Genomic DNA, 16,148 nt, shown 5'->3' with positions numbered 1-16,148 from the left:
TTTAGTTTAGCATCCCTTTCAGCAGCGAGGCTATATGAGGCGTGGACCTACTGATTAACGTGGAATCCAAACCATGAGCTCCCGCCGGGAATCGAACCCTGGTCTCCCACGCCAAAGACGCGTACGCTAATAGATTTGAACAGAACTTCACATCGTACTATAATTTACTTTTAAGATTGAGCGTTGTTAAGGTCTTACATTGTCTTAATTACCGTATTCCATCTCAACCCATGAGAAAATTTAGCTCAATTGAATAATATTTAATGATGTCCAAGCGATCTCAAGTTTTGAATATATTTAGAGGCAAAGGTGTTGTGTAAATTTAGAACGACAAACCTGCTTTAAAAATAGATATTTGAAGGCGATAACTAATACGTGATTACAGAAAACTGGAAATAACGTCAGATGTTTTTTGTGGTAAAAAGCTACTACAAAGCGATATCACATGATCCAATTCTAGTTCCTAATTTTGAATCTGAATCTAAGATGGCAGACTTAAATATGACCGCCATGATGGTACATACAGTAATAGATTCAGTTCCAGCTTCATTATTCCTATCCATGATATGGTGTCACTCCTTCTAGCCATTTCTAACTTACACTGTACCTTTGCCTCGTACTGTATATTGTAAATGGATTGAAAACTTGAGGTCGCTTGAGGCACCATTTAGTATTATTCAATAGAGCTAACTTTTACCATGGGTTTTATGGTCTGATATGGATACATTTTTTTTTTTGGGGGGGGGGGGGAAAGCACAAATTAAAAAAAATCTGGAAGTCGAAAAATAAAGCCCACCCTAATATACAGTATATATTAAATACCCACAAATCCAATTTCAACCGTAAAATCATCCCTAGCAATAGTAAATAATTACTTAAATGTCATGCATATATCAAATTATTACACTGTAATCTGACTGAAAATAATTTCTCTCATGCTTACCTTCAGTGGTTCATCTGGTGGCAGGCCATCTTCTTCTCCCAGAAGCCTCCAGAATTCGGCACTTTCGTCACCAAGTGTTTCCGTTATGATCTCAGCCTTGTTTTTGCGTTCATTTTTGTTTATCTTTTCAGACATTAACCTGTGTAATTTAAAAAATACAGAAGTACTGAACAATGAACATCAACTGAAAAGTATTTTAAATTAAGAAGGAAAATGATAACTTACGAGTTTTAATATATTAAATTTCTCAGATATTATCCCGACAGCACACATGTTCTGTCAATTACGATAAAAAAATCAGTTACTACTTGTACACTTTATTGCTTCTGAGCGCCCTCGTGTAACGATATATTGATTCAGAATTTAAAGGCAATAGTAAAAATACTAAACAACTTTCAAGTGCTTACGCAATAAACCTTAAACCTTAATAGTCATTTTTGAGTTTAATGTATTTATTATTTGTTTGTCTGGAATTCTACGTTCTTCTTTGACATTCAAGCCACGTGATGTGTTAATTTATAGCGTAATGTGTATTTTCAAAGGACAACGTATTCAGGTCTTTTACATTTATAATTAATGGTCACAAGTTCAAACGTTTCCTTCTCCTATTACAAAAATGACTCTGAAGGCAAAAAACTGTCACAGAATAGCAATATTTCACTTGATTCACAAATTTTACCGTGCTTCTATTATTTTATTTACTTCTTTTATTACATTCCTCATATTTGTAGATTGGATCATATTAGGAACTCTCGCGTTCCAAACGTAACACAATAACTTCAGTGCATTGTATAATATGTTCTAACTTATAAATTTTCTCTTGAATTTTTCTCTTTTACCAATTGTAACTTTTAATGCAAAATATTATATTCATAAAAGTCTCACTGCCCTACGTTCTAACAATCATCATTAAAAAAATCTACTAACTTACCTGGCTTTAGATTTTAGCGTATTTTTAGCCTTTTTTCCGTACCACATAAATATCTTCATTCCGGTATCGAGCACAAACACAAAACGTGGATCAAGAGATGCCGATTCTATCGTCACAGGCTCTAAATGAATAGAAGAACCAGCAGCGTGGACACGGTACAATCGAGTGACATACACCTAGTAATAAAAATACGAACATTTAGCGAAAGAATAAGAAGCAGGAATTGCAAGTTACTAGAGTAATGTTTGATGTCCTATACACCTGTTATTACAAATAATTTTATATATAAATATATATATATACAGGGTTTGTATGATAAGTAATGAGACCAGGTCTGGAAACATTGTTTTATTGATCTGATCTGTACAGGGACTTAAAAGCTTTCGAAGTACTCTCCTCTTGCGTCGATGCACTTCTGCAATCGATGTTTCCACGCTGCAAACGCCCCCTGGAAGTCAGCAGCCGGCATGTCCTTTAGAAATGTGGTCACGGCTGCTTGGATGGCTGTGACGTCTGCAAAACGGGTTCCTTTCAAGCGTGGCTTCAGCTTCGGGAAGAGGAAGAAGTCGGCCGGGCTCACATCTGGGCTGTAGGGTGGTTGTGGAAGGACTTCCACCCCAATCCGGGTCAAAAAGGAGGTCACTAAGAAGGCGGTGTGGGCAGGGGCATTGTCGTGATGCAACTTCCACCGGCTAGCGATCGCCGGTCTTTTCCGCTTGACGCTCCTGTGCAGTCTCTCAAGGACTTGTTTGTAGAAGGCGGCGTTGACGGCTTGTCCTTGGGGTACAAACTCCTTGTGGACCACCCCCACATTGTCAAAAAAAACAATCAACATTGTTTTCACCTTTGACTTCGACATTCTGGCCTTCTTGGGGCGCGGGGACGCAGGAGTGTGCCACTCCGCGCTTTGACGTTTCGTTTCAGGGTCGTACTGGAACACCCACGACTCGTCACCTGTTATGACGTCATCTTCAAAGTTAGGGTCACTGTTCATGAGGTTCAACAGTTCCTGACAACAATCAACACGTCGTTGCTTTTGTTCGTCAGTCAACACTCGCGGCACCAGTTTCGCACAGATTTTTCTCATTCCCAATTGTTCCGTCACAATCTTGTGCACTGTTGTGTGGTTCATATCGAGTTCATCAGCAATCAATCTCAACGATAATCGACGGTCTGAGTTCAGGAGATCCCTCACTTTTGCCACAGTTTCGTCCGTAGTCACTGTTGTCGGGCGTCCAGCCCTCTCCAGATCCTCAACGCTTTCCCGGCCGTTCCGGAACGCACTGTGCCAACGAAACACCTGGGCTTTGGATAGGGCTTCCTCTTTGTAGGCCTCCGTGATGAGAGAAAGCGTCTGAGTAGCCGTTTTCCCCAGGCGAACGCAAAATTTGATCGCATAACGCTGTTCGATGGAACCCTCCATGTTTGTTGATTTTCCGCCGTGACAAGAATGTTCACAAGGGCTTTGTCCAAGGCTTGTCCGCGCTCCACTAAGGCTCGGAGCCAACTGACGCGCGGTGCGTTGCTTTGCTCGGACCCCCCCCCCCTACATCCTCCATCACCGACAAACCCGCTCCAGCGACACGCGCGCCGCGGCGCGGCGAGTCTCATTACTTATCATACAGACCTTGTATATGGTACATTGTTGTTCTGAAATCCTCACTGATTGTATTAGAGAACTCTACTGTTTATTATGAATACTGGGAAATATATCATTTCTTTTTTCTATACTCTGAATGTGTCAAGTGGGTACGAGAGGCCAGTAATAAAATTTTTCGTAACGAGTGCTTCATAGGGAATTTGTATGAAAATATCCCCATCGCAAAGTCACGCAATGATTTATCTTAATACACTGAGTTTCGGAAGAAAAGGCTTGAGTGGATTTTATATACCCGTTTAATCTGAATGTAGGGGAGTTTAAGTATTAACCAATAATGGCAATCTCATTCCGACAGGGCTGAGGGATGAAACGAAACAAGACCTTACGCCTTCCATTATTAAAACAAACAAACAAAAAATGATTGGGTACCCCGAACCAGATAGACAAGAAGTATAATAGTCATACCCAACAAGAATTCTGATCTCTCTAGGTATCAAGACATATATCCTGTAAATAGTACCCTGCTGTTTAGATCAACTGTATCATTGAAAGTTTACATAATAGCCTGATAACTGTACGAAATTTCAACCAATCTCGAGTCAGAATAGAATTTAGTGCAGTAAATGACCCGTTTCATTTTCTGTTACGAAATGGAACAAACGAAAACTCATACCAAGTAAAGAAGTATTTTCTATCCCTTTTCAACGGGTATAGTGATTACTTAAAAGTTACGCTAGGAATTGTATTGCTGCTTTTGTCTTTATAAAGTAACATTTCTACATGGAGCAATCTTTATCTACACTGCGACATTTGCAAGAGGATGAATAACATAAGCTTCCTGTATTCTATATTTATCTGCTTGAGAAAATACATTGCTTTTAAGTGTATCACAGGTCTAGCGATGATAATACTCAATATCAACATAATTTTTCTGAAATACACATCATTTATCTATCCTCTACTAGAATTGGAAATCAAAATTTGAATTAGACAATGATTTGCATACATCTTAAGCTGTTTTATATAGACTGTACATTTTTTTATAACAATTTGTTGTTACGAAAACCACAGATAGAAATTTATCATTAAGATAACTGGAAGATATGCCGTATCGACGGCCTGTTTCATATATACAGTAATAGAATGCATAAGTTATCTGTTTATATCATGGATATTGATATAAACAGATAACAGAAACAATTAACGACTAAAGAAGAAAGTTACATAATCATAAGAGGTGATAAAATGGTATAAAACAGAGCTTACGTAGAAAGAGATGTTGGGAATATTAGACATGATCAAAAATTAATCGACAGTAAATATGACACCTTTGAGACATCAAATAGATCAGTGATCGAAAAATTGTCGTCTGACCTAGGTACTAGTTCTCAAAACTAGATGCCATAAAAATGGAAATCCAATATGATATATATATATATATATATAGGCGCCAGACTCATATTTTCAGTCTTCATGGTGACTAGCGTCCGGGATTTTTTGAGCTCTAAAACATAACATAAACAAACGTAACGAAACTATTTGGTCCATTACAACACTGTTATTTATTTATTAAATCTTACATGGTCTTGATATCCTCTAATCTTTAGTACCTATTTTTCTATTATTGTTTTTATTTATTTATTTATTTATTTATTTATTTAATCTCTTGCCTGAAGAGTACAGGAGTAGTGCTTTCTCGCCCATATTCAAGGCACATACTTTAGTAGTACGAGACTGGATAACAGCATCATCTGTTTTTTCTTTTAGTCATTCAGGCATCTATATATAGCGAACTAAATATGTCCTTTAATATATTTATTTATAATCAGAAATCAAAAACATAAATTCGCACCACAAAGTTTACAGTATAATTAAACCATATATGCAACAAAAAAATATCTTGTATTTCTATTCTAGTTTCTTCAGTGTGCCACAACTATAATTTATCACTTACTGTTTCTTCCACAGTGTAGAATCCACTTGATGTTCTTCCACCTTCAATGTAGACAATATCTGTATCAAAAAGAGACATGAATTCATCTGATTCATCTCCTTGCTCTTCACGAACCGTTCGGCACTGGGCTCCCAAGTAATTTCTTAAATTCACAGCATGGATTGCTGCACATGCTCGTTTATCGAGCTGTGAGAACGAAAAAAAAAAAAAAAAAAAAAAAGGATAATTTATGAAGAGGAAACATAAAAATACAAATTTAAATTATATCTAATTGTAAAATAGAATCACAAATGCAATATTCTTATTCGGATATTACATGAAAATAGCTTGTCTGCACGAGTGTATTTTATTATCTTATTATTTTCTTCGTGTAATAAAATGTCAATATTTTATGTCATCTGACAAATAATCTGCCAGTGCAAGAACACATATTTGGCAAAGAACTAATACAAGCATACTGATGCTAGCTTTTATTGAAGGTATTGAAATAACTACAGAACATCCAGAGATCTTTAGTTCAGAGTAACCAGGTCTGGAAATCGAGCCTACGATACTCCACTATATTCTATAACGATTGTGGATTTAAGTTGTCCCCCAATACCGTTACAACGGTAATAATCAGGATAAAAATTCAAACCCTATTACAATTTACAGAAACCTTACTGAGTAAGTAATAAATTGATTATAGGACTGCGTTTACGTTCTACATAGGCTCACTGTGGCTCAACAGTACGGTCCTCGCTTCAGGTACGCAAGATCGTAGGTTCGTTTACAATACACCTAAGACATGGACAAATCATACCCTTGCACATGTCACAAGTGCTTCTGTATTCTCTTCTTTTAATTTGATTTTTAAAAAAATCCATGCTGATGACAAACCATGTATTTTCTCCGAGGTTTACCAATAAAGCCTATTGGTTGGAATTGAAATCCATTAAAATCTAGTAGGTTAAAAAAAGGTAAATGCAAATGCAACTTCAATTTGAAAACTTGTATATACAATTCATAACAAAACAATTTTCTTAGAAGTTATTCTATTTTGATGAAACGTAGTTAGTTTCTATTAGATTTACCGATTATCACTACTACTGGAGTTTAGATCGTTCAAGATAAAGGGGTAAGCCTCCTCCCAACTTTCGCGGAAGTTTCCAATTTTCCCTTTTCTTAAAAAACACTTCTATTGTTTAGGGTTGAAATCGCAAAAATAAGGACATTAACTCATCCCTCCCTAACTTAGAAGAAATTAATGACTTTTCGCTAACTTCTACTTTCGCGGCTTCACTTATTATTACACATATTTTATCATTATTCTCTTGCATTTATCATTCAACTATCAGCTCATCCCATACGTAATGTCGAATTTTCGATAATCACTGCAATGACGCAATTTGATGAACGAACAGTGAAGTCGGTGGCACTTGCTATAAATGCGTCACATAGGACACTTCATTGTGCTGCAATGTGTAGAAAAAGAACGGTCAACTCCACGTTTTGAAATTGTGAGTTGTGTTTGATCATGGCAGTGTCGGAGGAACACATACGGCATGTCATGCTGTATGAATTTCACCAGGGACATTCAGCCAGCGCAGCGCCAGAAACATCAATGCCATATATAGGCAAAGTGTTGTAGATGTGCCAGAAGTGGTTTCAGAGGTTTCTGTCTGGGAACACCAGCCTCACCGATAAGCCACGAGAAGGGAGAACAGTGCAGCTGGAAACGATACCCTGAGCAGTGATGGGGGCAAATCCACTGCAAACTGTTGAAGAACTGGTCAGCGAACCCCATGTCACCCACTCAACCGTTTATCATAATCTGAGGACCTTAGGTACGTGTCAAAACTCGTTAAATGGGTACCCCATGCTTCTGTTAACGCCTCAACAGAAGCAGTAGCAAATTGACATCTGCAGTTCCTTAATCATTCATTGCAAACGTGAGCAACTTCTGGACAGAATGATGACAGGGAATAGAAAGTGGGTCCTCTGCCATAACATTACACACAAACGTCAGTGGGTACCTAAAGCGAGGAGGGGGGGGGGTCAGCAGCCTGAAAAACCACCTTTCCGAGAAAACACTGCAAGATGAGGATGATGTGTGACGAACAGTGACCTAGTTCTTTGCCTCCAAATACGGTGACTTCTTTCAATAGGGGATTCAACAACTGGTTGACAGGTCGCAGAGAATTGTGCAGGGTGACTTACACTACTTTCCTGACAAACGGCAGTGTTCAGGTGAGTTTTTTTTTTTTTTCCTTTTTTCCTTACGGTGCAGAAACACGGCATTACTTATGGGATGACACAATACTTTCATCCACAAGATATAGATGTGGCACGTTTAAATATTTCTCATTGCTACCTTATTTTTGAACTTTACATTGCATTACATCTGATAAATATACATGATGTCTCTAAACGTTATCATTCGACAAAACTAATCATATGGGACTGAAACGCCAACCGTTCGAAAGAGCGTGTTGAAGTTTATATACATGTCCTATTTCAAAATGCCTTATTGGCTTTAAAAAGTAGCAGTGTCATGTATACACCAAGTAAAAAAAAAGCTTGGTTTGCACAGTATGATATTATCTTAATACTGAAACAGTGAGTGGTGATAGCATTACCGTTTCTAACTCTATAGCGATCAACATTAAAATTGGAAATGGTTGTTTCTGCAACTTCCAGTTTGAATAGACGGTTACGAGAGATGATACGTATTTTTTAAAACGCGAAATCAATTATATATATATATATATATATATAAGCTATTTACTGTCTCTTACCGTTTCCGTTCTATGTAGATCAATATTGAAACTGGAAGTTGTAGTGGCTTTCTATCACTTTTTACTAGAGAGTTAAGGATTAAGATGGCAGGAAGCCACTTCTTGCTATCTACAGGGTTTTCATAAAGTCTGGACGGATTTAATTTGCTTATAATTTTCATAAAAATGCTCATAATGAAATCAAATAAAGTGCAAACGGTAGCGGAAGGATTAAATTTTTAGTTGGCAACCTGTTAGATAAGCGGCAACTCTGAACACGTTGAGAGAGGGAGAGGGAGGGGAAGGGTCAGTTTCGTACCAAATTCCATCCATCGTTGTTTTCATTGTTGTTTCAATGTTGACTGTTAAAAGTAAGTTGTAAGCTGTATTGGTGTGTGTGTCTTTTAAAGAAATAAATAAATGAAAAACTCCTCTGAGAAGACTATTTTTTTTTACCGTATCAAAGATGGCGTCGGTGAAAGAGAAAGCGCAATGTGTTCTGTGGTACGCAGAGCTAAAATCACCAATTCTGGTGTGTCGAAAGTTCACCAAAGAGTTCAAAAAGCCGGCACCGACTGAGAGTGCAATCCAAAAGTGGCATGCTAAGTTCTTGGAGACAGGGTAAGGCAAAGCATCATCAACAGCCCACAGAAGTGGACGTAAATGGCGCCCAGTTGGAGGTGTGGCAGTGAATGAACTGAGCTGGTGCAGATTACAGGTAAAAATTTAATCCTTCCGCTACCGTTTGCACTTTATTTGATTTCAATATGAGCATTTTTATGTAAATTATAAGCGAATTAAATCCGCCCATACTTTATGAAAACCCTGTATTACCGTTTTCGCTCTATAGTGTTCAACAATAAAACTGGATATAATTAATTTCTACCACATCCGGTTTGAATATCACTTCTAGCAACGTACTTGATTCCTAACTTTTGACCTACTGCCTGGCCAGAATTGATGGTGACCCATTAAGTGGTTCTTGAGATTGCTTTTGTCTCCCGGACGGACGGACATACGGGCAGACAGAGTAAATACATAAAGGAGTTTTAGTAAATTAAACTTTTTTTTTAAAAAAAAAATACAAATTTGTAACAAAATGGATACTGAAATCAGATAAAGATTTTAGAGATATAGTGTATATCAATCACAGTATTATTACAATATTTTAACAATGTCTTCTTCTTAGAATAACTATATTTTCCTCCCCAATTTTACTGCTTTTTTAGTTTACTACAGGATTCCCACTCAAACTCAATACTTTCATTCACGAATTTTTCGTGGTTTTGACAGTCCAATATTTTCCAATTTAACAATCGGAAAGTTTATAACAATAACCTTTATTATCTGTACAACTACAATAAAAACAGCTTGGTGCAGGCCTGAAGCGTGGGTGGGATCTAAGGCGCGGCACAGCAGTCGGTACCTTGCAGTAGAGTAATTAAAATTGTCCTTGTTCCCTTTGTTAACCTTACAATGTCAACTGTATATACAATGAAAAAACACTAAAATAAAGTCTGTATTTCCAATGTTTGATAACAAAATTCATGGTATATTTCTGGTTTCCCGGTTTACATGGTTGCGTGGTCACCCTGTACTAAATATCAAAGAATAAGAACTACACTAAGTTATTTTTCCTTCATTGTATTTACATACAACCGAAATATTAATTAAAAGTTACCGTAGCTTTGTCTCCAATCCAGAAGAAAATCTTCCAGTTCAGAGAACTGTTCTCGTCAATGAATGTTTTGAGGATGATGTAGCAGTCTCCTTCGTAGAACTTCCCGTGAGCAGCTTCTTCAATTTGATTGGGAAGGAAATTTTCAATTTCCCAAATCGTTAATCCAGGAATTTGTCCCGAATCATCATCAAAAAATTCAGAATAATCCAAAGGAGGCTTCTCCAGCGTTTCGTCCCATCTTTTAGGTCTGTGAAAATGAAATATTGAAAAGTACATAAAGTGTATTCGTAGGTACGATAGAAGAACTGGTATATTTCATATGGAAAGTTTCTTGTATACTTTAAGGATAATTTACTTATACACTTCAGTTAAATCGATATTTAACTTCAGTAACAACTAAATTTGAATTTGAAGCTCCAGTTGACAGAGCACATAATTCTGAAGTATTTAGGGTGCAACGATAACGTTTTATGCACTTCCATCTTTAAAGCAAAAAGCGCTTACAAATGTTGCTTAAGCCAGGAAAGAGAGAAAAATAAAAATAAATGTAGTCTAAAATTTTTTAATTAATATTGATTTGTTTGTTGTTTATTTCAAGCATTTGTGTTCACTGCTGTTATTTACTTGTCACTCTGACAACGAACCGATGTTGATTTCAGTTGCTAAGAAAATGGTACAGTATCTATGTACTTGTTTATTCTAATAATTAAGATAGAACTAATTAGAACGCCGAACTATAAAGATGTCTGTGATTTACTGGTTATGTAAATGACAGATATACATAATATATGGAGTTCTAAATCAATTCTATTTAATTTGTGTTCACCTTTATGCAATGAATTATACATAACATTTTACGTATTAGTTACTACAAAATAGAAATTAACGAATGAGACAATATGTAACTGTTTTGAGGTTATAAGGGCTCGATTCTAAGTCATATATCTGGTGAAAAACCAAAAATGTGTTATTTATTTTTAGTTCTTTGTAGCTCACTGCGTGCTTGCTTCCATCTTATTCTCCTGTGCTGTTTATTTTTAGTTCTTTGTAGCTCACTGCGTGCTCGCTTCCATCTTATTCTCCTATCTGTTGCTTTCTATCTACTCTTAACATAGATACTTCCTATTATCTTCACTATTACACGGCAGAATCAAAAGACTACACTCTTGTTCAAAATAGCACCTTCGTTGTTTTCTTTTACGTTTTGTACTCTTATAAGTACACAAAACTATTATCATGCAAAAGCGTAAATTCTTTGATTTAAACCTACTTAAGCAGCACATTTACAAAGGGTTTCTGAAAGAAAAACTTACTTATTTTTTAAATTAAATTGATTTATACATGATATAAGTAGCACATCTCTTTATCTAAAATGTACTTACTTCAACGATTCAGCCTTTGAATCATCTTGCAACTTTTGCTTATTCTTCTCCTTTGCAATATCCTTCATGCCCTGCAACAAAGAAAAGAAAAACAGCTCATTCATATATAACGAAGCTACAGTACTTCAATATATAACAATCGTCACTAAAGTGCAGACCTTTTTCGATTTGTATCGGATCGATTTTGAAAGACACTCGCAAGACCTTACGAGAACCTAGCCACCACCACCGACGTTCTATTGGACCCTCAGCACTGTGAACTACTGCCCGACATCGGTTTCTAAATCTGCAAAAATCCACTGGGCTGGCATCAGGTCTCTTTTCACAGGAATGTCTTGCAACAAAATGTCACGAATTCTTAATTTCCGTTCTATTTCTTGACAAAAACGCAGAGAACTTCTGGCGGTATGACTACAAGCTTTGTCCATATTTATTCTCACCTGGTTGGCGTCCTCACTGTATAATTGTGGGATGTGGATACGAAAGATTAAGAGTCATCACAAATTCTTGGAAATATCTTGCATTCACTTTCTCGTTTTTATCAACCTTGCGTATAAGCAAATTACCTGCGTCAAGGCATGTCAGCGCCCAAATGTGACCACCATCAATAAGATGGTATTATGCTTCATCCATTGTGGCGACTGTCTACCATTTGGATCCGCCAGGTGCTTTTTAAACAGTTGCTTGCACTTCGTTTTTCGTTCTGGGAGCCCCTTACTAACGATTGTGTTCACAGTGAAAGATGACAAATTGAACGACATCGCACGTAGGTTGGTGAACTTTCCTGGTACGACAATTGGCGGATCCCCTGCAACATTGCGGGTGTCACTTTCCTTGAAGCCTTCTTCCTGGTGGGAGCTCCCTTGTGGCTACATAGTTAGCATATGCGCATTGGGGGTGCCAGTCCCACATTCGATTCCCGGCAGAAGCTCATATTATTCGGATTCCGCGTTAAGATGTAGGTCCACGTCTCATATACCTCCTCTGTTGAAAGGGACACTAAATTCAAATCTAATCATCTTCCTAGTGCTTTTATGACTTTCACTCCACAGGCGCCTGGCTTGTGTAACGGGCCACAATAGCTTTCGCAGTAGTCACCCTAAGTGCAAACCCATTCTCCCGACAGTGTTTTGCTAAATGTATGTCGGAAAAACTTGCATAAAAAAGCGCCAGGACATACCCTTCCCAGTATCGACTTAATTCATCCCTCTCGAGACAAAAGGGCGTATCTCATTTTCTTAACTTTTACAGGAAACACAAGTTTAAACCTTTTCTCATTATTTATTCTTTCTAAAATTTAGTCTGATTTCCTTAGTTTCAGGTATATAACTTACAAAATCAAATTTTAACAGTACACGATACAATAAATTACGATAAAATCTTTAAACTTGTCTCCTGAAAAAGTTGAAAAAAATGAGATACGCCCCTTTGTCTCGAGAGGGACGAATTAAGGCACCATTTGATGAAACTCACCCATCTACAACTTCAGTCATACTACTGCTCAAAACAGCAGACGCGTCTTCCAGGCATTTCCCCCAGATGGCAGTGGCGTTCCAATATAAACTGAACAACCTTCTATAAAATTGTAAAGTATTTATCGTACTTATGTTATTGTGCCTTATAACACTAATATTTTTTAAAAAGAAAAAGATCTATAAAATAAGCACAATCTATTTCTTACACCACACTGGCGGGCTGCTTCTTCATAATTCCGAACTTCTCTAAAAAATAAAAAAAGCACTGGCCTGGAGTAAACTCCCAATATAGACTTCCACATACGATATACTGCAACTAATTTTAAATAGTTTACACTTGTCCCAATCTTTACATTTTAAAGATATAAATACAGACTATGAGAATATTATAATTTAACTCTATATATTTGTTGGCAAGAAATACAAGTGCCGGTATATACTTTTTGACTATTCAAAACACTACATTTAACATTATTCACCAGCAGACAAGGTGCTCGATACGTACCAAATTGCCTAATAATTAAAACTAATTAACTAACTAACTAACTCTATGGCCTATGGACCCGGAGGTTCAATGCCGCGTTCACAAAAGCTCTCCACTGACTTCTATCCTTAGCTAACTGCATCCAGTTTCTACTTTGTATTCCAATCTCTGCGAGATCCATCTTAATATTGTCCTCCCATCTGCGCCTAGGTCTTCCTAATGGTCGTTTTCCGATTGGTCTTCCAGTCAAGACTTTGAAAGCGTTTCTACTTTCTTCCATTCTAGCTACATGATCCGCCCACCCAAGCCTCCTAGACTTCACGACCCTAACAATGTTGGGTAAACTATATAAATTATGTAGTTCATCGTTATGAAGTTTCCGCCATTCCCCATTCCTGTTCCTCTTAGGTCCGAATATTCGTCTCAGGATCTTGTTCTCAAATACTTTCAGTCTATGTTCTTCCCTCAGAGTAAGTGACCATGTTTCGCAGCCATACAAAACAACAGGCATGATTATCGTTTTGTATATTTTAAGCTTCAAATTTCTCGACAGAATTCGCGACGACAAGAGATTTTGAACCGAATAGTAGCACGAATTCCCTGCTTTTAGTCGACATTTAATTTCTCCGTGGATATGATTTTCCTCTGTTAATACTGATACTAGATATTTGAAACTATCCACTTTATCAAAAAAAGTATTATTTAATATTTTAACGCGTCCATAATTTGCTGTATTCCGGTCCCGACGCACTTCAATGTATTTAGTTTTCTCTGCATTTACTTCTAAACCCATGTCTCTGCAAGCGTTTAATAAGATCTCTGCATTTCTTTCTATTGTTCTCCTATCATCCCCTATTAAATTTACATCGTCAGCATATGCCATAACCTGGTGAATACCGTTCAACTCTAGGCCCTGGTTGCTATCTTCGATTTTCCTTATAGAGTATTCCAGAACGAAGTCTAAAATAATGGCGACAACGCATCTCCTTGTTTCAGGCCTTTTCGACGTGAAAGCTCGTGGACAAAAATTTTCGTACCCGGACTTTACTTTGGGATTCATTTAAACTATCTTAATTAATCTAATCAGCTTTCTCGGTATTCCAAGTTCTGTAAGAACGTTGTATAATGTTTCTCTCCTAACCGAGTCGTACGCCTTTCTAAAATCAATAAATAGTTGATGTACCGGGGTATTGTATTCCCACTTTTTTTCGAGTATTTGGCGAATGGTAAATATTTGGTCGATAGTTGATCGATTTCGTCTAAATCCACACTGATAATCTCCAATAATTTCATCTGCGTATGGGGGTCAGTCTTGTTAATAGAATATTTGAAAGGATTTTATAGAATGTTGACAGAAGAGAAATGCCTCGATAATTATTACAGTCAGTTTTGTCGCCTTTCTTGTGAATTGGAACAATGGTTGATTCTTTCCACTCTTGTGGCAATTCTTCCTTGTTCCAGATAAGGAGAATGAGTTTGTGTATCTTGTTCCACGATATTTCGCCTCCAGTTAAAATTAACTCAACCGGAATTTCATCTACACCCGGAGATTTGTGTTTCTTTAATTTCTTTATAGTGGTTTCTACTTCTATTCGGTTGGGTTCTGGAATATACGGTTCTGCGGTGTGTATCTCCTTTTCTCCACGCACACTAGTTTTTGGTTGCGTGTTAAGCAAATCGTCAAAGAAATCTTTCCATCTATTTAAGATGCTATCCGTGTCAGTGAGAACTGTACCGTCAGATTTCTTTAATATATAAGCACGAGGTTGATAGCCTTTCTTAAATTCGTTGATCCCCTTATACATGTCCCGAATATTTTTATTTTTACTATTATCTTGAAGTTCCTTAATTTTAGCTTTCAGAAAATCGCGTTTCTTTGTTCTAAAAGTTTTGGAAATTTCCCGCCTGATATCTGCGAAATTTTGTGTAGTTATTTCATTTGGATTTTGTAGCCAGCGTAATTTTGCGTTTTCTCTTCTCTGCATTCCTGGTCGAACCATGGTTTGCTCCTACATATTTCCGCGTGTCCCAATTTTTCTTTTGCTGAAATTTTAATGCTATCTCTAATTTCAATCCAAGTATCCTCAACACTACGGCAATAATTAAAATACATCCAAAATAACCAAATGTAAATTTATAAGATATTTATCCTGTAAATACTCTATAACTAGAGACTCATAGATGATTAACTATTATAGTTTCTTTTTTTCTTCTTTCATTATTAACTAAAATAATAATGATAATGCACATGTTCATAAATTACGGAACAAAGGGGATTTCCTATATGAAAGTGGTCCAACCAAGCAGACACTAGTTCAAGATTTTAAACTTTTCCACACAGAGCAATTTCAACGCTCTAGCGAAAGTTTCAGCAACATGTAAACATTAACGCTGCTTCAGACCAGGAAATTCACATAGTGCATATGGCCGTCATTTATCAAAATAACTGCTTGATGAACACACATAATACACTCATAGTGAAGTAGAAAACCTCTCTTAGTGTAATATAAGAAACACTGTGCAAGGATTAAGAACAAGAAGAATTGTGTGTTATCTACAGACGAGATCAGATTCTCTCGACAAAACGACTCAAATACGTGTTAATATCTGGTAACTACTTGCATAACTTGAAAGTATTAATTTGAGTGTTAATATCTATGTTAGAGCCAAAATTATGCTGCATTTTGAAGTCTTAGTTGATTTCCGGTAACCATTAAAAAAAAAAAAAAAAAAAAAAAAAAATCTTTCTTATATTTGGGACAAGACGGATCTACTGAGATTAAATTCTACAACAATACGTTAGTCTGCTTAAGGATGCAATGGATCGGATTTCTCTTTAATGAATAATAAAGCCTGGCCACACAGAAAAGGTGTTTTAACTTGCAAAGTTATGTGTATTTTTACATTAAGGAGAAGCAATATGTTTTCCCCTAGTAGCTGTC

General features: G+C 36.8%; 1 protein-coding gene across 1 annotated transcript in view; it reads right to left on the bottom strand.

The window, feature by feature from the left end:
* fliI (FLII actin remodeling protein) overlaps positions 1 to 16,148 on the bottom strand; it is an 83,560-nt gene that overhangs the window by 36,603 nt on the left and 30,809 nt on the right. Inside the window, exons 9-13 of the mRNA XM_081751265.1 lie at positions 11,248 to 11,318; positions 9,866 to 10,112; positions 5,429 to 5,614; positions 1,875 to 2,050; positions 944 to 1,082 (exon numbers count right to left, since the gene is read on the bottom strand). Coding sequence (XP_081607391.1) covers positions 944 to 1,082; positions 1,875 to 2,050; positions 5,429 to 5,614; positions 9,866 to 10,112; positions 11,248 to 11,318 — 819 coding nt within the window. The remainder of the gene's footprint in view (positions 1 to 943; positions 1,083 to 1,874; positions 2,051 to 5,428; positions 5,615 to 9,865; positions 10,113 to 11,247; positions 11,319 to 16,148) is intronic.

The sequence above is a fragment of the Thermobia domestica genome, chromosome 3 (genome assembly GCF_964235325.1).
Source record: "Thermobia domestica chromosome 3, izTheDome1.hap1.1, whole genome shotgun sequence".
NCBI classification, from domain to species: Eukaryota; Metazoa; Arthropoda; class Insecta; order Zygentoma; family Lepismatidae; genus Thermobia; species Thermobia domestica.
This window is presented reverse-complemented; position numbering and strand designations above follow the sequence as displayed.